Consider the following 22,440-nt stretch of genomic DNA (forward strand, 5'->3'; position numbering starts at 1 on the left):
CAGATGACTAGTCTCATGATAAAAGAAAGACGCTTAGTCACAAAAAAGTCCACTTTTTGACCACTTTCGGGAGATGGAAGTCAATGAATCATATGTTGAATGATTTTCCACTGAATTCCCATTGCCAACACCATACGAAATTAACCTATAAATGAAACAATGTGATTGACTTGACACCGTACCAAATCAACCATAACATCTAAGAAGATTAGCACTGCATAAGCAACTAATTTAATATAACAATCAGTGGCGGTACAAATATAAAATTTGTAATTCCCCATCGTCAAAAATGAAATTCTAGAATCAAGCACAATAAAACAGAATTGATTCATTAAAAATAGGGGAAACAGATTATATAATTCAACAAGCTAACAATCAACTGGAACTTGGAATTATTCCACAGATAAGACGAAACAAAGTCCTTAAACAATGAGCAATCAGTTTATCATCATTGTTCCAGAGGTCGTTCTCGTCCCAATAATTCTGATAAAAAAATCTTACATTTTAAGTATATTGATCAAACTCGATCAATGAAGATGGTTATAAAAGATACATCATGTTATCAGTACAACCATCTTGATCACAACCCCAATTGCTAAAGGCTTCTCGGGCAGGTAACCTTTACAGTACTTCTGAGAGACGCACTAGAATTATACAGACGACCACAATATTCTGGTCTAAACTGTAAGATGAACCGTACTGTAAAGCAGTAAAAAGGAGGTGACAAGGCTTTGATACTAAAAAGCGCTCTAAAGCATATCAAAATCCGTAGCAACAGAATGAGTCTATCTAGAAATAGAATCACCATAATCTTCAGCAGCAGCAACACACAACACTGGTGCCAGAACAGATTAACAACTAAAGCATACCCTTAGGGAATTTAGTCACAACTAGTCCATCTTGTCATGCCAACAATATGATCAGCTTAGCTTGTATTTGGAAATTTTGCCTCGTATTGCTGGAGGGACTGAATATGGGAAGAAAGAAAGAAAGCCAAGTTAAAACCAGCAGCTAACACAAAACAACCGAGAGAAGAGTGTCCATTACCATGAAAGTAGCTGTGATCATCTTTCCAGCAAACCACCTCCCATGGAGTGCATTCTGTGCTTTCATGGCTGAGGTTATATTGTCAAAGCGTAGGTATACATAGCCAGCACTATTTCTGTTTACAGGTGAAGAATAAGCCGCATGCCAAAAATATTTCTAGCATATGAAACATATAAAAATTGGAAACAAGAACCCAACTACATTTGATCAATATACTGACAAAATCTATATTATAGATGCAACCACAAATGACCAAATCTATATTATAGATGCATAAAGGCAACAAATTGCCTACTTGTAAACATTTCAAAATCAGATCCCGCTAATTGCACATTCCAATAATCATCTGATGCCTGCTTAGCATAATATTTCAAAATAGATGTTTGCTGTTACTAGAAAGACGTCACTAAACACATCAAACACAAGATAAATGAACTTTGTTTCAATGATACAGGTAAAGTTTATGACAGAGAAACTTGGCCATCCACGTAAATTGTTACACAAAAATGTTACATAACGTATATCACCTAAAAAAAATTGGCCATCCACGTTGTCTTGGCTTAAACATGGATAAGATTCTCATCTTTGTATTGAGAAACACAAGTACAATATTCCAAGGTTTGCTACACTGTAGCATACTGCTCAATACAAGCGGTACGAAACGATCTGACAGGGGACTGATACAAGAGGTATATCGGCATGCCCCTATGTGCTATATATTGGTACACTCACAGCTCGGTACATAACTGATCAGAACACTGGTACGGATCGGTAAGACGAACCATAAAATAATCTATAAAATTCTAAAGGAATGCGAAACAAAAGTTTTGAATTTGAATATTGATCATTCTCCTCATTCAGGATACTTCAGAAAGTAAATAGTGCATCGAAAGCAAGTGTGAGATTCAAAGACAAAGAAGCAAAAAAGGTAACTTTGTAACCATTTTCTCTCGCCCATCTCCTCACATACATATCTTGTGACTGGTGGCAATGATGGACCATTAAGTTGGTCGCACACTAGCCCCACACCAATAAAATTCTCTGTATCTGATCTAATCCAAATCCTAAGGTTGAACTGAACCTGCAACTGATCTAACAAACCTTGGCAAACATTTTAATGGTATAAAAAGTTCGCTAACCAACCTAGTGTTACTAATGATGTGCTTATTAAGTACCAACAACTTCTAGGATGACATATTGTTCAATGTAAAGAAAGTTAAGGTACAACATAAACAGATAGAAAATACCATTGGAGGCCTGGCCTGAACCAGATAAGATAACCAGAAGCTTTTCAGGTGCACAAAGTGAAGGCAGCAAAAATAACAATAAAAGCTAGAAGAAAAGACAATATTATTTCGGGCTACTAACTTGTCCACAGAAATGTGTTTTACTGTGCCAAACTTGGAGCATTCATCTTGAACATCGTCCTTGATATCTAAATCAAAATCTGGTTCCGCCTGCAAAAGAAAAGTATTGCCTCCCAGCATAATTATCATAGATATGATATTAATAATAATCAAAGCATTTGGCAAAGGAGAACAAGAGGATATTTAAGAAGGTTCCGTGAGCCAACCTCCACACTAGGATCAAACATATTTTTCAACAGTAAACATTCACTAGGAACTCCAGCGGTCTGTAAAGCAGGTGCAGTTGCTGAAGCAACTGGAAGACCTGAAGCTGGAAGGCCTGCGAGTGAAGGCACAGAAGGTTGCAGGATGGAGGAAACTAGAGGAGGACCAAGAACTGATGCAGTTGGGGCCGGGAGAAGTGAAGGATTGACAGCAGAAGCAGCAAGTGCACCAGGAACACTGCATATGACCCAAAGAAATTTTTTGAAAAATATACAATTTATCATTTGCAAATTTCAGTCAAGCCAAAAGAATTAACTTTTAACAGATTCATGTTAGAATATTTTACTTCAGCGAAAGAATCTGAGCTGCCACAAAATGGTTGGCATGTTTACATTTTAGATAGCAAACAATGGTTTAGCAAAATAATACCTGCTAGCAGTGCCAGTACGGTCCAACTTCTGCATTAGAAGTGCTCTGGAACTAGCATTAAGAGACTGCAAATAGATGGATAAATAATAAGTGGCTGAATTGGTCAATCAGTACATTGTCTATCTAACCTGATGATCATAAGCAACAGTATTATGTTTATTGTTTATTCTCCATGAATGAAGAAGTTATCAACATACGCTAAGGATATTATTCATGTAATCCCCATCAGACACCATAGGCCATCAAGAATTGTAAATCAAACTATTTCATCGATTACAAAGTCCGATAAACAACTGATCATTGTAAACATTCTCATGCACTTGCAAATGAAATCGTGATGTTCCAATTTTCTACTGGAAATGATTTATCCTCATGGATTGTTCACTGTTCATTGCATGACTTAGATGGCTTTAAATGAGGAAAATGACACGACATTGATATTTTCTTAATATAGAACAGTATTAGTAAGTTTCTGATAAAAAAAAGTTCCTACTCTGGGGAGATGCTCAGTTACAGTCATGACAGAGGTCTCCATGCAGAATTTTTTTTTAATCAATTCTTGGATCCTTTTCTGTCAAATAAAGTGTAAGCTACAATTGTGTAGTCAATAATTTGGCAGCCCTGTCAAAATATACAGAATATATTTATGTAGCTTTGTGGATTCCTTGTTAAGTGCAAGGCAGTCGGTTGGTAAACAAAGGGGATTTGTATGTACGACCAAAATTTGACTTGGAACCCAGGCAACAATGCAGCATAGCATTGCTCATACTTGAGTAAACTATCCTAACAAGACAGTGTAAAGGTTCATATTATTTTACCTTAGTTAAGGAAAGATACAGACTCCCAAAACAAGAATAAGATAACAGCACAAGCTTAACTTACAGAAACATCTCCAGCCAACATGTGTAGAATGTCAAAACAAAAAACTTTAAGTCTTAAAACAATTTGCTGTCAGTTACCACAAGAAACTAAAGACTGCTAATGCAAGAGGAAAGCAGAAGATACAAACCAAGCCGCCGCCTTCGTCATCATCAAGGTCACCAGCATTTGTCCCAACATCTTGAACTCCAGCTTGGTCGGTTACAGCCGAAACCTAGGTGTTTAGTGATAATTATGACATGGGAATGCAATAACAACTAGTTGTACACATCAAGGATAAATGAGCCTGTGTAAAATAGAAAATACCTTGATTGTCCTGCCAGCAATTTCCAATTGCCCATTTAAACTTTGGGCAGCTCTTGCATCTTCAAGACGTGCAAACTAAAAGAACGCACAGCAAAGTGTAAGCTATAGTCCAAGAAGACAACTAACAGTCTCAAAATAGTATTCACCTGGATAAAACCGTAACCTTTGCAAAGGCCAGTTTGAGGATCAAGGGGCAACTGAACCAGCTCCACTTGTCCAAATGGTTCAAAGACCTGCAGATACACCATAAAAAACCATGAGGGAAAAAACCAATATAGGATACTATATAGCTTTACCATATTGTCACGGACAAAATTCTTAACATGATATTTGATCTAATGCTTATGTATGTCCGTGTCTTTTGGTTTGTTCATGCTTTGCACGGAATGTAGAGAGACGGTCGAAGGCTTGTAAATAAAGGTTGTGTCATGTGGACACTTGTGAGAGATATTCAGTTTGTAGTGGACCATTTTGACCCTTTGTTGTACAATCATTCAGAGCTTGTAAAGTATGTTTGTAATTTGCATTGGCTATGAAATGTTTTCGGAAATGTTTGCTTGTGGATCTTGAGTTAGGCGCTTTCTCTAACCTGTTTTCTCTTTTGTAGGTCCTAAGGGACCATGGGAGGTTTCGGGGAGGCTGACCTTTACGGACAAACACGCAAGGGTGCCGCACAACTTAGGCAAAACCAACTAAGTCCGTGACAGATGGTATCAAAGCGAGACAAGCACTCATAGAAATACTTGGCATGCAAACGTGGGGGACCTAGCGGGGCTGCGTTGAGGGCAGCCAACACGCGCAACTGTTTGGGGAAAACGGGCATGGAGATGTAGAGAAAAGGAGTCGCTCAGAGGAGCGGGCATCTAAGATTGGTATTCAAAGGAATGGCCAACCCTTCGCGCAAGAGGCACCACGAGAACAAGCAAGCTTGGAAGAATGCATAGCGCACAAAGGTTGGGATGGTTGAGTTCGAACTACGGCTCAACGTTGACAACCATACTTGATGGTACTCAAGGCAAGTGAGACACTTGGTAAAGGATGAGACCATGCAAGGTGGAATGGGTTTGCTCAGCGATCGAAAGAGTTGTGCAAAGCTCACAGAGGTGAGGAGAATTGCTAACTCGAAGAATTCGGTACTTATGCAAGGGCTTGTATACGAACGATGGAATGTTCGTGGCCATCCCAAGGCGATCGAAACTCGGCGCCATGAAGCATTGAAACTTTCTCTTCGGCATGAGAATGATACATCCGTGGGAGGTTGAAGTGTGCAGTGAGTTCAGCACGTTGCTAGGCCTTGAATGGTGCAGCGGGGATTGTATTGACGTGGAATCGCACTCTAGCAAGTGTGTTTGCCGGAGACAGAACAATGCACAATTTGTTCAGCAAGGCGGAGTAGTCCAAGGGGATGGTGGTCTCCAAAACTTTCAGAGAGATAGAAGCGAAGAGAGAAGTTGCTCCAACGGGACAGATATCCAGGAGGGATAAGTCCCGACTCTCCAGAGGGAGAACCATGTGCAACAGACCGCACATGTTGAGGAGTACCTCAAAATAACTTCACAAAGCTCAACAGACCGAGCGAGCGGCGAGGAGTCGTCGCATGATCTCGCTTGAGATAATGCATTGCGAGATCAAGTGGGGGAGCAACACAAAGCAACACAAATAAAGGCACACTTGGAGTCAATAAAGAGATTGGACTCAAGGGAGGGCTGACCCGTGGAATGTTGGGTGCAAGGGCCACCATCAACTCAATTCAAAACGAGGAGCGGAGCAACCTGGGTGTAACTTGGCGAAGTACCCAAGTTGCATGAAGGGAGCTGGCATAGAAGATGGAACATGGAGCGAAAGCATAGAGCTTTCCTTGGATAGAGTTCAAGGACATGAACTCTTACAGAGGCAAGAGCAGGATCATGTCGTTCTATGGGTCCTTCATTCCGATAGAGCGGACTCAGCTTGCATGGTGCCAAAGATGAAGGGATCTTCTGGGCACATGCACCTTATCTCAGAGAAGCATTTGATGAAGGAACTAAGGCGACTCAACTTGCGAAAGCAAAGTTGGGTTCAGAAAACCTTGGCACAGGGCAAGAGGATGCAAAGGCGGGTACTCTTGAAAAATATATCACAGTGCTGTCATTCAAGTTGCTATGAAGGAAGCGGTGCGCGCCGGAGATTGTGCTGGCAGGGGCAGAGGCCTAGGCCCCAAACAATGGTACACCAATTTCAACGAAGTCGATGGACTTCGGGAGCTACTAGGCGACGGACTATCCTAGAGCGATGCTTCGTCTAAGTGTGACCCGAGAGGAGGCGAACGAATGTTGACTGTCAAAGGAGCAAACACAAACGAAGGTGGAAGAGGCCCTGCGATGTGTTGGCAGAGGCCACACATGGTGGGATCACAAACCGAGTTCATCCTACAATGATCAGAATACAATGAAGATGTCACCAGGAGGCGACATGGTGCAGCGGATCGTGGTGGAACAGTTCGTGACAATGCGATACACATGAATATAGCCCCGTGAGAGATTATATCATACGAAGGTATGATCGAGAGTTACTAGGAGCTCCACTTCGGTGAACAACACGACGGCAAGAAGGGCTATGGATTCAAGGAGTGAAGGTCATGGTACCGTAGAGGCGGGTCTTCCGTGTGTGCATCTAATTTTGCATCAGATGAAAGCCTTGGTCATCAGCATATAGGGTTGTGTACCACTGAAGGAAAAGATCGAATGCAAGTACCAATGAGTCCCATGGGAGACACTTGATCATGCAAAGGTGTGATCGAAGCAGCTAGAGAGTTGGACTACTCCAGAGCCTATATTCGCTTAAGGGAGCTTGACAAGTCAGAGGACAAAATCCAGTAAGCAAACGTTGCTACCAAGAAAGTTAAGGAGAACAGAATCGATGTAAACCCTACAACATGATGGTAGAGACCATGCATGGGAGTTGCAGTCTGTCTTTCCATCGACCAAGAGGAACCGCTTGGAAAGCACAGAGGTGTTGAAGCAGAGGGTCGAAAGGGGTGAGGAAGCGACGACGAGTCTAGAGGGACTTAGCTACCCAAAAATCAAGCGTCGGTTAGAATAGAGGTGGACTCGGAGGAGTGTCATAGTGCCATAGAGACAGATCTACCGATTGTAAAGAAAGGGATGTAGATGTGAGGCGACTGATAGTAGGGTCATGGGCATGGCAGCGCCATGGTACCACAGAGGTGGGACTTTCGTGAAGTCATTGATCCCTTGCTCTCATGGAGGGAGAGCACTTGGTCTTGAAATGGGTCGAGGAGGTGGAGCAAGCAGAGGTAAACTCCAAATACCGAGACAAGGTTGAAGGGCATAGGCCAAGGAACTTCATAAGACCAATGTCAATGAGCTTCTTATCAAGATAGCCGAAAGTGAAGGACTTCGGGTCGTGTAAGAGTGCACGACTAAGGAATGAAGCAGGCAGTACGCAGTGTTGTACCTTTGCTATTCAGTGGAGTAGGCGGTAGGGTTGATGGAGAAGACGGTACAATCCCAGAGGCGACCAAAATTATTAGAGACTTACTCCAAGTTGGGGTGAAAACTTCTTGCATTCTAGAAGTTCGATGACATTGAAAAGGTGAATTACAGTAGCTAACTCAACACAAGGAGTGCAAACACTTCAAGTGCTTCAGAAGTGTAGAGCAGGCGAAGGCCAGTAACCAGCTCGATGCATGGAGTACAACCCTCCAAGGGTGACCTTTGCAGACGGACACACAAGGGTGTCGCACGACTTAGGCAAAACCAACTAAGTCAATGACAATATGGCACTACAAGAAAATTTGATACATTTACGAAATGCATCGTCTCAGCCATTAGGTTAGTTGACCTGGGTAAAGTGACCAGGAAAAGTCAAGTACATGGTAGAATTTCACTTATATCAGAGTTGCAACTAAACAGAGACCACTTAAGTCAAATTTTCAACAATTAAACTTAAACCAGACACCTGGTGACCAAGATTATATATAGTTTATGGCTTGGCAATAAACTATAGGCTTAAAAGTGCAACAACAATATATGACATTGCTAGAACTTTATGCTTAAAAGTACAGCAACAGTAAAGGGCATTATTGGAACTTTCAGTAGCAAGGAACAGTTTGGCCTCAGAACTCAGACGAAATCCTGCCAACATTAATCCAAAACAGGATCAAACGAGAGCCCAGACCAGTCGACTAGATCAAGTTCTTCGCTGGCCTACTGCAGGCCCAAGTCAGTGTAAAGTAGAATCCAACACGCTCTATCACACAAATTCAAGTCCTCGTGCAAACAATTTAAGAACATACAACAAGAAGAGCATCTCATCCAATCTGTTAGGCATTGGATGCAACTGATATAGTTAGTATGAATTATTATATTGCCTATTTTTACTTTGTTGGTAAAGGTTCTTAATTATAACATCTCTTGACCATGGGGGTCATTTCAATGAAAACTTGCAACGATAACCAATTTCAATCATATCCATGGTAGTTGAAATTGCAACTAAGCACTAAGATACTTTCAGATATGGCATTATCAATCCAAAAATAGCAAACATAAACACGATATTTGATAAATTCATGCACCTATTTTGATAGATTAGCCAAAAAAAGTGACAACAAAAGATTTACAATATAAGAACAATACAAATGAAACTAGACAAAGTCACAAAAGTATACGACTAGCAGAATAGGATGGACAAATAGCATCCACTACCAAAAAGAGAAACTGCAGATATAGTCAATGCAATAAACAAGCAAATTTCCAGCATAGGCCTCTCTTCCAGAACACAGGGACGAGCTTAAATATAGCTTAGCAATAGATAGTTGAAAACAAACCTGCCGGAGTTGTGGCTCTGTTATGTTCAAATGAAGATTGCCCACGTATAGCTTTCTGGCAGCACCTGAATTAGCTCCAGTTAGTCCTGCTCCCCCTGCAGCTGTATTTGACTGAACCAAGTTCTTTTCTGCCTCTGAGGGCTTCACCATTACTGGCTGACCAAGAAGTAGCTGACCTGAGAGAGCTATTGCCATTGGGACTGACATCACATCGTAGAACTCAATGTACCTGGAATTTACATTTAGATTTGTGACCATGGAACAATTACTTCTTAGATTATGTTTTTTCAAAGGATATAAGAGTACCCAGACATATTTTCAAATAAATTGTGCAACAACAATAACCACCTGCAATTATTATACCTAGTATCCCGCTTCCAAGTACTAAAGTGTAACCTAGGTGGAAGTAAAATGCAACAAAGTTGCGCATTGCTCCACGTGTCAATTTTTCCTTTTGGATTTTTTTTTAGGAAACAGTTCAGATATTCAAACCCAGCTTCCTTAAAAGGAGCTATGTCCTGTTGGATGAATTCTCCATGGAAGACTGATAAAAATATTTGAACTTAGATACATTTCCATCTGGAACATTATTGTTCAGGTGAGACCATCAGCTATACAGTTGTGCCTTTACATTCTAGAATATTGGTATGGGCTAGGCTTCCTATAAACGTTGATATGCAAGCATGTTCCCTGACCAGAAGCATGGCCGTTGTGATTTGAATGATTAATCTATTTTACAACTTTTTGAGAAGCATGCAGCAAGATGAAGCACACTGGGTCAGTGGAAACTGATTAGCATACGATTAATTTGCTAATAATAACTCTAAACTGTTTGTAGAAATTTAAATTGCTTCTACCCTTTTGAATACAGGGAAATAATAGTGCAAGAAAATCATTTGATGATATAATAATGGATTCTACCAAAACTATTGGACTCATCCTTGCTTTTGCAGCCAAATATTTGAGTTTCTTGCTCCCCAAATGGCTCCAAAGCTCAAGAAGTTCATCTGAGTTAGATGAGACCCACCAGAACAAGATAGGTTTAGAATTAGCTTGGATGGATCCATTGATCCTAAGCACCACAAGGGCGAGAGATGGGTTATATCATCTCCATTCAGATGGTTCTGCTCCCTCTTCAGGAGCTAAGACTAATCCGGCTAAATCCCCCTTTTGTACAGAAGCTGTGGCCACGCTTACTGAGATACAAGCGAAAAACGGAAAGGCTATAGATGCATCTATGTGGAGACTGATTCTTGATGCCTGATTGCCTAGCCATGGAAGTGAGCATACCTCATGAAAAATTTAAAATATCATCCGAAAGACAGTTAAATATTTTGATCGATCCAGAAAACTCCAAGGCAGGTAAATAAGCAGGTTAACTGTGCTGACAATTTTCTTCTAATATATGGCTCTCTGTGAAACTAATAATTTAGTAGTAACCTACTACGGTAACATCTTTGTAAGAATGATATGCCTAACCAGCATTTTTGAAATATTAATCTAAATTGTGTAGCCAATAACAACATGAAAAGCCAAGAGAACCGAACTTCAATGAACTTGAAAGGGCAAAGAAAGCCTTTGCAAATCATTGTTCACGATTCTTCTTAGTCGCTCTTGTATCTCTATCATGATAAGTACAGAATGGTCCATCACCACAATGCAGAACCAAAATATTCATTTAAGACAGCATCTCTCTTCAAGATAAACAAAACTTATGACTTTTTACCAACACTGCTTAAGAGAAAACAGGCTAGGCCCACAGAATACAACATGACATACACCTACCTCAAGAATTCAACAAATGCATCAAACATATCCAGTTAGCATCCAAGAATTACAAAGGCGATTTGAACAAAGGCAAGAAGTTCAATACATGATTTTCCAGATAAATCCTTATCTATGTCATCACCCTTCTTTAGCACTTCAGTTTACAACAGACAACCATTCCTTATCAAAAAGTCACCTCAAAGTAATAGATTTGATGATGCAATTCCAAAATGACTTTGACTCCTTCAAACCCTTTTCATGGGACTATTTTCTAAACCTTTGTAAATCATGCAGAAAGCTAATGTATTACCATGTCAAGATGGAGATGACATGGAGCACATGCAATAGATGTGACTGCACCAGTATACAAAATAAACCATCTATCCATGGCTCCATGCTAGTAATCGGCACAGCAAAGAGAATGCAACAAAATTAAAGCCCATACAGCTCTTTGCTTTCTACTTATATGCCTGTCTCAGTTAATATTCCAAGCAAAAACTGAAAGCAGTGTCCACAACAAAAAGGTTCGACACAATCATGATGAATAATTTTAACTTTATCCTAAACAGAATAATGAACAAATACTACCTTCCAATCTTTGTTCATAACAAACAAATATAGATATTTTAATCGTCAAATTTTCATATAAATGACCTAGCAAGATCAGACCACCCTATCCAACCAGTCATTATCTTCCTTGCAGAGATGCCCCACTTGACGGTCATGTAATAAGGTAAGGCCTTTTATTTCCAACAATAAATCTAAATGAAGCTAAAGAGAATCAGATTGCACAAAGTTCAAAAAAAATAGGCCAAAGCACTTTGTTCAAGAAAAACAACTGCCATTTTTTCTCTCATTTTCTATTATGGGAAAATCTAAGGGATTGGATAGATGAAAAGTTCAGAATCATACACACATTATCAAACTTACCGCCTATATATTTGTTTAAATAATTGTTCATCTCATCATACATACAACAGGGTAAAACTCTTGTGGTACTACTCCCATATGGAAATCACAAATAAGTCAAAACATTTCCTTGGCATGGTTCTCATTAGGTGGGAAAGGATAAATAGCTAAAATGCTCTAAATTAGTATTAATCCTCAAAAAACTACTCATTTTTGTCATTACCTGTCCCACAATTTTGTATAATAAATTAATATTTGTATGTGTAAGATGTAACGTAAAAAATAACAAAATGGTTCACTTACACACTTGAAAAGCGATTATCCTTGTATCTTCAAATAATACACCGATGATCAGTTTAATTAAAAAAGCAGTGAAGTATGACTAAATATCCTAGAATGGAAAAAGCCAAAGCAAGAACATTTTCAGTTTCCTCCAATTCTAATTCACTCTCACAGACGAGAGAACATCTTTATAAACTATAACAGGTACATAGTGATCAAATACCAAGCATCTGGTGAAAAAGCCGAAAGAAAAATATGGCAATAGAGAAATTGCTTTTGTACAAGAGTCTGGGGAAGGTTAATGTGCTAACAGCATCAATGTTTGCATTATCGTATCCTAGTTATGAATCACAATTGTCTTTTACAGTATTAGGTGACTCATATCACTTGATACATGAACCAACCAAGCCCAAAAAAAGACTCAAACCAACCTTGCCTATCCTTGATAGCCCCGTCGAGTAGCCCCTTGACGATCAACTCAAATCCAAGTACAGCCAACCCAAAGAGTCAAGCCCAAGCTCAATTCAAGTTAGTCTCGAACTGAAAAGGCTTCACTGATTAGGAGTCCCCTGCGTGGCACCAAGAGTTGGACACTGATTGAGAGTCCTCCTCACATTAGAAGTCTCTGATTCACTTGCATGGACTAAGACTACGATTGAGAGTCCTTCTCTAGTTAAGCCTTCCCCAACTACATCTATAAATAAAGGGGTTTGACAGCCCTAAGGAGCGGGGAAAAGAAGAGAGGAGAGAAGCCCCAAGAAACCGAGCTAACATGCTCAAGAAGTTCGAGCTATTGCTCAAGAATTCCAAGCTTAAGTTTGTCGAACCTGTTTATTCAAGAAGTCTCTTTGTGATTGTGCGATTAGATGTTCCTTTTCAAGAAGCAATCTATTTCTTTTTGTACATCCACTCAGACAAGGAAGGATCAAGACCACCGAATCCTTACCCCAAACGGATCAGCTTGCCATGCAAGTACAGTGAAGATGGCTTGTATATCATCCAGTTGTAGACAATCCTACTTCAGGCTCCCTATAGTTCTCAGTAACTTCACAAAAACATTAAATAATCCAAGGACAAAGTTCTGAAGGCAGTATAGCAAGCAAATTCTTGTCTCCAGATTATAGAAGGTGCAAAATCATAGGCAGCTTTGAAAAACATGTATGCTAAATACATTGTGAAGTAGCAGATGAGTAGAATAAAGAAGCAGCAGAAGAGGAAAAACATCAAGTGGGGCCAAGTTTGTTTGTCCACCAGACAGCCTTCATCTTCACATCAACTGCAGAGGTCTACCACTTGGTTCCTAACTTTACTTAAACTGCACAAAACAACTACTAAAAATGAAAATAACCCACCTGAAACAAACCTATGCATATGAGATTATAGTGCATTACTGCATTTAATGAAGGCTGACCATGAAATGCGTACTGGTAATTCACATGCTGCCAAATATGAAAATGAGGTCCATGTTCTGATCATCTGATGTTCAGCTAAAGCATCTATTTCATTTACTCCATTAAGAATTTAAAATTCATCTAATATTGAAAGCGCTGCCCTATTTTTTTGGAAAACTAAACAGCAGGATGATGTCTTTAGACTTCACACTATCCAAACATCCTGGCAGTCACTTAAATCATTGCATTCCACACATCAGCAAGTGTCTTTTCTTGCAAAAGGAATTTCACTGCCATATAAAGAAGCGGCATCTCTCGTTATAAAAGTAAACTAACATGTCTCCTTATAAAAGGAAACCAACATGACTCCTATTTTAAAATGATTATCATTATTAAAATATTGGACAAGAAATTCGTTTCATACTGTGGTAGACACTATCCGCTAACCAAAATACCTCAAATCGACCTGATCAGGAAGAAAACAGACAGTATCTTGCTTTCATCTCATAAGTTAAACAAATATGCTCCTTAACGAGATGATATTAGAGTTTCACCATCACAGTTAAACATCATAATAATTTTTGCACCACTGAAAATAATTTTTTGGCTTGAACATTGCCGAAAAATTAAAAACGTTAGAAAGCATACCCAACCCCTTTAGAACGTCTTGAATTGCGATCCATTATGAGGCGAACATCTCGCACCTGATCAACATAGGTCAAATGGTCAAAACTCAGGACCAATGTTGGAAATTCACCAAATTCAGGGCCAATGTATCTTTAAAGAAAAAGGTATATTTATCAAAATAAATTCACCAAATTGCAAAGATCAACATCATATTGTAAAAAAAAAAAAAATCAATCGAACATGTAATATAAGTGTATAGGTATTCATCTAAAATTATCTCACAATGTCAGTGAAATAATAAGTTGGCAAAGGAAGTATAAAAATACTAAATGAATAGACAAAAATAAGCTCTTGAAAATTTTTGGAAAATAAGCTTGCACTAAGATTGTCATTCCCACAATGGAAAATAAAATTATTCTCTGGTTTTCCACTTTGGACATTTGAGATATTCATTTTCACATTAAACTGACAAACTCATAGAAAGGTGATATTCTGCATTATTGAGACCAATCAGATAGTTGCGCCAGAACTATTGAGAAGGAATAAGACACATACAAATAATGAAATTAGGACTTAGAAGTGGTCTTGCAGTAAAACCCATGCAAAGGAAGAGAAATACATTACTGTAGACTGAGACACACAAACCCTTAAGTAACTTTACATTAAACACAAAAAATGATGATAGGCACAGCACTGATTGCCAGCTAATGAAGTGATGAAAAATCAAGACACCTTATGAGTCTACATTAGGCACAGAAGAAAGAATAACCAACCCAAGTCCCTTTAGATATGTGATGTGTTAGATTCAGATTCTATAGGATATGTTTTTATTTTAGCCAAGTTATTGTTCATTTCTTTGGAATAAACTACTATTTAAAGAGTCCTGTTAGTAAAACTCATAAATACCCACATGTCAATATCTCCTATAATTTAACTATAGCTTTTTGCATGGCAAAGAAGAAGAAGGAAACCAGTAAGGTAAAAAAGAATTTGAATTTTAGTTTTGATTAAAGACTGAAATACTTGATTCAAATACAGAAATCCATATTTTAAAAAGTTTATTTGCCAAAATAAATTAGAAATATGTCTTCCCAAAGAAAAAAGAGTACATGATTGATTTGCCTTAATGTAATTGTTTCAAGTGTTTCTGTATTTTTTTTCTTATTGTATTTGTAGAGTCTATAAAATTGGTAAAAAGAATAATAATTGAGATGTAAATCAATAATAATTGAGATACCAGTCAGATTCACGATATCTGTGTGATGCCAAGTCAATCACCACTTATAGTTATACTACCATACAACAACCGGTATCCTCATGAAGATCTCAAGTACAATAATTTACAAGTGATAACTAATTTAAACATTATAACTTAACTATAATTAAAGGTAATTACTCAGCAGCAAATAAAGTTGAATTTAATTAAGAACTGTAATAAACTAAGCAACAAACGGAAACAAAAGACTACATACACTTAAATAAATATACAAGTAAAATAAAGGTATATTCTTCCAACCCTGCAACACTGGGTTTGACATTACACTCAAACCCAGATAGTTCATGAAAAGCCTTGTTGATTTGGGATACAGCTACAAGCTCTGTTGGTGTAACTAAAACCAGCTCAATTCAATCACATATTTATCAAAAAGACTCAAGTTCTTGAAAGAATACTTATGAAACCACAAAAACACTTTAGCCCAATTAACTTAGCCAAGACAAATTATAGATTTCATGGACTTGATCGCAAACTTAATGACACCTAGGCTTCACTCAATTAAACTGTTTAAACTGGAAAGCAATAGTTCACTTTTGCTACGAAGAACATACTCATGAGATCATTTATTAATCATAATGGTTGGTGCACTTATTTTAAAATTCTACTTCTACTGTTGGCTAAACCCATCACCAAATCAAAGATACACCCTGAGCTTATAATAGATACCTTCAAGTCACATCTTCACCAGTGTTAGATTGACCCTTTCAGCTAAGTTGTGTCACCCAACTATTTTGCTTCTTGTGATGATAACACTCTTCAGATCATCTCCACCAACGGCTTAGTTAACTGCATGAATTCATGGAACTCAATAGATCAGGCACTAGATCATCTATCCCAGATGCTGAAATGTCCTTATCATAAAACTCTCTTGTGCATGGTATGACAGGCAGGGCTTCAGATGTAATGTTCCTTTTTACCCTTCCGACATTACTAAGTTCCAATAAACTACACACTAAAGATAATACAATCCCAAAACACCGTACTCATGGACAGACAGGTACAGGCACATAGGTTTGGGCGTCACGAGAAAACAATTTTGCTTGTGAAAATTACAGTGAGAAAGTAATGTGATGTCCTACACCAATCTTCTTGCCATTGATTTTATGGAAGTAACTCTATCAGGCAAGAAAAGTCAAAAAATAACAAGCTATGATGCAATCTGTTGACTATTCCTATTCCAAGCTTTTGAAGATTGTCAAATTATATCAGGAAAGAGATCTGAACATACTCTACATATGAATTTGCAGCTTTAATATTCTCACATTCATAGCTTATACAATGGCGAACTTTTAGCCTTATTGACTCAATGGACAGGTAAGTCAATCAAGTCCATCAAATAATTGCTGGAGTGTGGAGAAACTAAAACCCCATCATTTCAGCAAAATTTTAGTATGAAAAAGCACATTGTTTACAACAACACACATCCACTGGTAAGCTTGAAGTGATAACTTTTCACCAAATCTTTTCAGTAATTTATGAGTGATAATTCTTTCACTTTCATAAATTCCTTATACTCTTAAAGGTTGGTTTGTTAAAATATAAATTAGCTGAATGAGCCCTTTGATTATGTGGAAGACAGCTGTCCACAAACACAACTAGTTCCCTATTTTTACATGTGTGCTTGTTCGATTTTTGGAATGTCAAAATGAAGAAATGTGTACTGCATAGTTATCATTTAAATATGATCACACTTGCATAAGAAACATCCATGAGCACAACATAGGTTCGTATGATTGAACAATTTATGATAAAAGAATATATTTGGCCAATTTATTTTGTGATATATAAATGACTGTGTAGTTTCTTACTCATTTTAGTTTCAGTGATCCATTCAAAGCCCACAACAAAACCAAATCAAGAGATTTGCAGTTTAGATTCTGAACCAAACTAAAAACACTGCTTAGAGAAGGTCCAAATGGTCCATATCCATTTGGTTTGTTAGTTTCCATTTCATTTCAGACCCCAGTATCCTCCTATTTCATCTGAGATTCTTTTGATAACATACAAACAAATTCAGTTTCCCTTTGCTAAAAGGTTCATTTCACACACCAGTTTGCTCTGATTTCACCTGTGAATCTTCTAATAACCACTGGAAAGTTCAGTTTTCATTTCTAGAACTACTAACCACTACACAATGTTACTTTCACAGTAAATTTCACTCGGAAGGCAAATGAAAAATCAAAGACCGAGATCCAATGAGTGACACTAAAGAAAAAAAGAAAGATGTAATGAGTGCCACTAAAGAAAAGATCACACAAATTCATCCGCTGATTATTGATCTATCCAATGATTAAACATACTGTCATGCTCACCTTTCCTGCTCTCGAAAAAAATTCATACACATCTCTTTCATCTGCCTTCAAGGAAAGCTGTAAGCACAAATATATATGCAAAGTCAGCATACATGTACCGAACAAACGTATATTTACTTAGTCAGAAAAGTAACCATAAAAATATTCAAACTTATGAAAGATAATACCTGATAAGCAAATACAGTTCTTTGATCTCGTTCAGGATCAGCTTCTGGTTCTGGGGCTTCTTCTTTCTTTTCTCTGTGACGTCTGAAATAAAAGGGAACAATCTATGTTAACAAAGAAAATAGGACAGTAAATTATATGTTGAAGAAGGCTGTGGAGACCAATCACCGGTTACATCATGCAACGATCCTTTTTCCTAAACTAAGATGGATCATATGTTAGATACAAAGAAAGAGCTCAAAAGTGCCATCTATCTGAAATTTAAAAAAGAATTGAGCCTTCAAGCAAATAGTACATCCAGAGCAAACTAAATCCCTATAGAAACTCCATCGAATAAATGAACATAAGTAAACAGCTTGAGAAAAATAATCGCAATCATATCAACTATAAGTCAAAAGGCTAATATCGAAACCAAATAAGCCTATAGACAGAAGGAAGAAATAACATGAACAGTGACCAGTATTTTGGAGACCCCTATGTATAAACAAATTAAATAACATGTCAAGTTTACAGAACCCTCTCCTAGAAAATAAGAAATAATTCCTATGTGATAATACTTGCCAAATTGGAGATTATCCACCGATGTTCATGTTGGTTGTGGGTATGAAAGTAAACAAGAACACCAAAATCTAATCAAACATACACTGTCAATGTTACTCAATCTCTTACATGCATCCATCCATAACTTCAAAAAAATATGATGCATCATTGTAGGAATCAATCTATGATAGTGATCCATACACTCAGCAGCTAACTACTATGATATCATGAATGGTGATTCTTATAAGCCTGAAAAGCTAGCTCTGCAAAGGCTAGTTATTACTGAAACAAGCATGAGAAAGCCAAAGTGAAAGCAGTAGATAAACCAATAATAGTACCTAGATACATACCATATACGCATAAATAAAATACAAGACAAAGACAATTAAATGGGCTTATTTCATTCATGACAGGAAAAAAACATAAATGCTTAAAAGACATTAAAAGATGACAATAGCATAACTGACAAGTTAATATATTCAGATTCCAAGCTTTGATTCCACCTTCTTTACGATATGAAGGATTATTTTTCAGGTATGGAAGTACCAGGTCATACATTTAGAAATGATAACAAATTAGGAAATGTAACTATTTCTAGAAGATGCCTTCAGAACAACCAAAAGACTTGTGTGAGTGGCAAACATTTTTGGCACAGTGGAAAACTGCAGGCCATGAAACTTGACCTTAAAATGAATCTGGGACAGACTATGTCTAAGAGGCTCAATTTGTTGTAGCATGGAACCATCAACCAAGAGTGTGTTAATGGTAAACCCTGCAAAAAAAGGAAAGGAAAAAAGGCCACTTGCGCAGCCAACTGAACACCAATTCCTGCATAAGCATCAGAAGAAGAAATGCTTCTGCAAAAAAGCCCAAGACTCCACCAGCATTTCTGCAACAGAACAAATACAATTCAGCTATCTTGCTCTGAGATGCAGAAAATCTAAATTCATAATATGACATCACCAATGGTCTTCAAAATCTCAAACCCTTCCGACCAGTTCTCCCTGAGAACTTAAATAAGGTAACTCTAACAAATTGCGTCTTTAGAACCCATGATCTGAATTCCTCAGTAAGGCTCATTTTGCAGTGACCATCTGAGTTTGCTCTAGCATATCTGCGTGTTCGCACATTAATGTTCAATACTTAGAATACTAAGCCACTAATCTATATGAATATTGAGCAGAGCATCACATGAATTACAAGGATTTTAGCATCACATGTATTTGAGTGGAAACTATGATAATAGACCCTTCTCGTTTCTTCAATCCAAAATTATTTCCCATCCTTCTTATCATTCAAAACATATCAAGTTACCATGGTTTCTTCACCAGAATTCTGACCACAAATCCAAAGGCTGTTAGCTAATGTTTTAGACAATTTTCGAGAGAAAAATGTTGCAGTGTACTTCTCTCATAGAGATTCCAAGAAATTAACATTGTTTACAAAATCACGTCAAGCACGCTACATAAACCACACAAGAGAAGCAACAATAAAGGTGAGGAAAACCAGTACCTAGAGTCACGATCTCTTTCTCTGAAATCCCTCTCTCTGCTCTTCTCTCTGGGCTTCTCGCGGTCCTCATCTCGGTGCTTCTCAGACCGACTCCTGCTCCTTCTCGACCTCTCCTTCTCCTTCTCCCTTTCCTTCTCCTTCTCCCTTTCCTTCTCCTTTTCGCGCTCCTTGATCCTCTCCTTCTCCCGAAGCCGCTCCGCCTCCCTCTCGTCACGATCCCGTTCGCGCTCCCTGTGCCGCTCCCTCTCCCGGCGATCGGATGAGCCACTCTCGTGGTGCCGCTCGCGGTGCCGCTCGCGGTGCTCACGGCCGCTCCTCTCCGCCGACCTCGACTGCTTCGAGCGGCGCTCGGAGTCTCGCTCGGCGTCGTCGGATGACCGGCGCCTGGAACTCTTCCCCCGGTCCCTCCCCTCGGAAACGGCAGCACCTCCGTTCGCCGACGGCTTCTCCCCAGCGAGCTCTGGGTTCTCCACCGCCTTCTCCAGGTACTCGTACTCGTCGAACTCCATGGTCGCCTCTCCGGAGGCGAGAAAACCCTAGAAGCGGCGGTCGATTTCGATTCCCTATCCCACGATTTGGGGGAAGAAATATAAAACCCTCCCTCGTCGATCACAAGCACGACTCTTAATATGGTCAAGAGGCCCCCCTAAGTCTGATCGGATCCCGTCACCCGCAGAGACTGAACCAGCTCAGCTTTTCTCTGCTCTACCGGGTTTTGTTCGGATAAGATCCGCTTGCAATAAAGCAGCAGCTCACAGAGACATGTTTTACGAATCCACCCTTCTACAGATTCTTATTTATTTATTTGGACCAATAAATTACATACATATGCGTATCAGAGTGGTCAAATGATAATAAAAACATTGGCAATCGTACTACGTAAGAAATTATTATAGAATTGAACCTTTTTCGTGGCAATTTAAGTGTGGAGTTGCCGATCATTAGATATTCTAAGCTTGATTAAATATTAATTTTGTTGTATGTATATATTTTTATAGGTTTACGTGTACATTCTTTTATATGATCAAATATTAGACATGATGATGTGACATTTATTCCTATGACTCCTCTCGATGATACCTACCTTTTTAGAGTCTACCGTTAACAAAGAACGTTCATGTGTTCATTCCAAAATGGATGATGAAAGGTTTTTGCTCGTTTGAAGACCCATTACATTATAAGTAGTCAAATATCCACCTGAAATGGTAAAACCATTCGATGCATTCTTAAATTACAAAATTACTCTTTGTCAATCTTTATGCAAGTGCTTCTCATATGATATATGATATTAAAAGTGAAAGGAGAAGATGAATATTATTTTCTACCTGTATCAATCAATGTGAGTAAGAAACCAAGACCGATAATTATAGGTTGTCTCCCGTAAATAAAATATCAATAGGAGAATGCTAGATATGATTAAAGATTATCTTATTATATAATATTTTATAAAAAATATTTTATATATTTACGATCAAGTATAAAAACTCACATTTAACAAAAAGAGATGAGAGTTTCTCTTTTTTGGCTATTTATCACTCGTATATCTCGGGTTACTAATTTAGATATTAGATAGATCGAGTTGAAAAATCTCTTCGACCTTAATTTTTATATAGATAGTACCTCGAGAGCTCAATATTTTAACGTTGAAAGCACATCGAACAACCATATGTATATATAAATCACATTAGGTTGATCAAGTTCTTCAATACAATTCTAATTTCTTAAAATCATTAACCATAAATATTAAAATAATTAAATTCATTAAATTTTTTAATGAAACCAAATGATTCTATTAAGATTTGAATGTTGGATAATTAATTTTAAATATAAAATTTTAACCACCATATAATATTTTTTTATATAATATTTTACTGATTTAAAATTAAAACCATCGATTTGGATTTGAAATCATCGATTTATATTTCCTAACATCATTACTTATAATGGAATTGTCCATTATTAATTTTAGTTCGATTTGGAATTGATAATAACTTCTAGCCTAATTTAACTTTAGGTCGAATTGAATCATGATTAAGGCTAATCCAAAATATCTATCATATAAATGATAATATCGTATATAACACAATCCAAAGTATAAAATTTCTCAATAAAAAATACTGATAATAGGCTGAACTTATTAATATATATCATCGAGGATAAAAATCGTGTAGTATCAATAGCAAATCACAAAATTCCTCACTACTACAAAGAAGCGACAATAGTAAAGCCTACTACTATACATATCAATATATATTATATTCAAATAATTTCTTTCATTGACTTTGCTATTTCTAAATATAGTTAATATATACAATACCTAAATTATCCTTAAGTTTTTAATGGGTGGTGGTATCAACAATAAATAGAAGATATCTATGTTGAGTCATTGGTGTTGCTCAGTGCAACGTTGCGTATAAGTGCAATGTTGAAACTAAGAAGCTACTTCCTGAACGAGATGAAACAGATGATCGCGTCTCAGAAGCAGCGGAACTAATAGAAAACGCTGCGCGTTTCAAAGACTGGATCCACCAATTGGTCGCGAACAGCGAACACCATCTCGCCAGTCGTGTAAAAGCCGGCCGGCAATTAACGAACCAGC

General features: G+C 37.9%; 1 protein-coding gene across 1 annotated transcript; it reads right to left on the bottom strand.

Moving 5' to 3' along the window:
• Positions 1-422: 422 nt before the first annotated feature.
• Positions 423-20,462, bottom strand: LOC135626518 (uncharacterized). Its single transcript, XM_065131888.1, has 13 exons — positions 19,842-20,462; positions 17,792-17,873; positions 17,625-17,681; positions 14,058-14,113; positions 9,061-9,289; positions 4,379-4,465; positions 4,233-4,307; positions 4,057-4,140; positions 3,048-3,112; positions 2,621-2,855; positions 2,416-2,504; positions 1,048-1,162; positions 423-967 (listed from the first exon to the last, which is right to left on the bottom strand). Exons 1-13 carry the CDS (start codon positions 20,348-20,350, stop codon positions 926-928), a joined length of 1,725 nt encoding a protein of 574 aa, XP_064987960.1. The 5' UTR covers positions 20,351-20,462; the 3' UTR covers positions 423-925.
• Positions 20,463-22,440: the final 1,978 nt, after the last annotated feature.

This window comes from Musa acuminata, chromosome BXJ2-11 (assembly GCF_036884655.1).
Source record: "Musa acuminata AAA Group cultivar baxijiao chromosome BXJ2-11, Cavendish_Baxijiao_AAA, whole genome shotgun sequence".
NCBI lineage: Eukaryota > Viridiplantae > Streptophyta > Magnoliopsida > Zingiberales > Musaceae > Musa > Musa acuminata.

Excerpts from the sequence above, each read along its gene's own strand:
- LOC135626518 (XM_065131888.1), bottom strand. The coding sequence starts at position 20,350 with ATGGAGTTCGACGAGTACGAGTACCTGGAGAAGGCGGTGGAGAACCCA. Across the intron at positions 4,308-4,378 it reads AAGGTTACGGTTTTATCCAG|TTTGCACGTCTTGAAGATGC; the intron begins GTGAATACTATT and ends GCGTTCTTTTAG. Across the intron at positions 968-1,047 it reads TGATCACAGCTACTTTCATG|TCCCTCCAGCAATACGAGGC; the intron begins GTAATGGACACT and ends TCCCATATTCAG.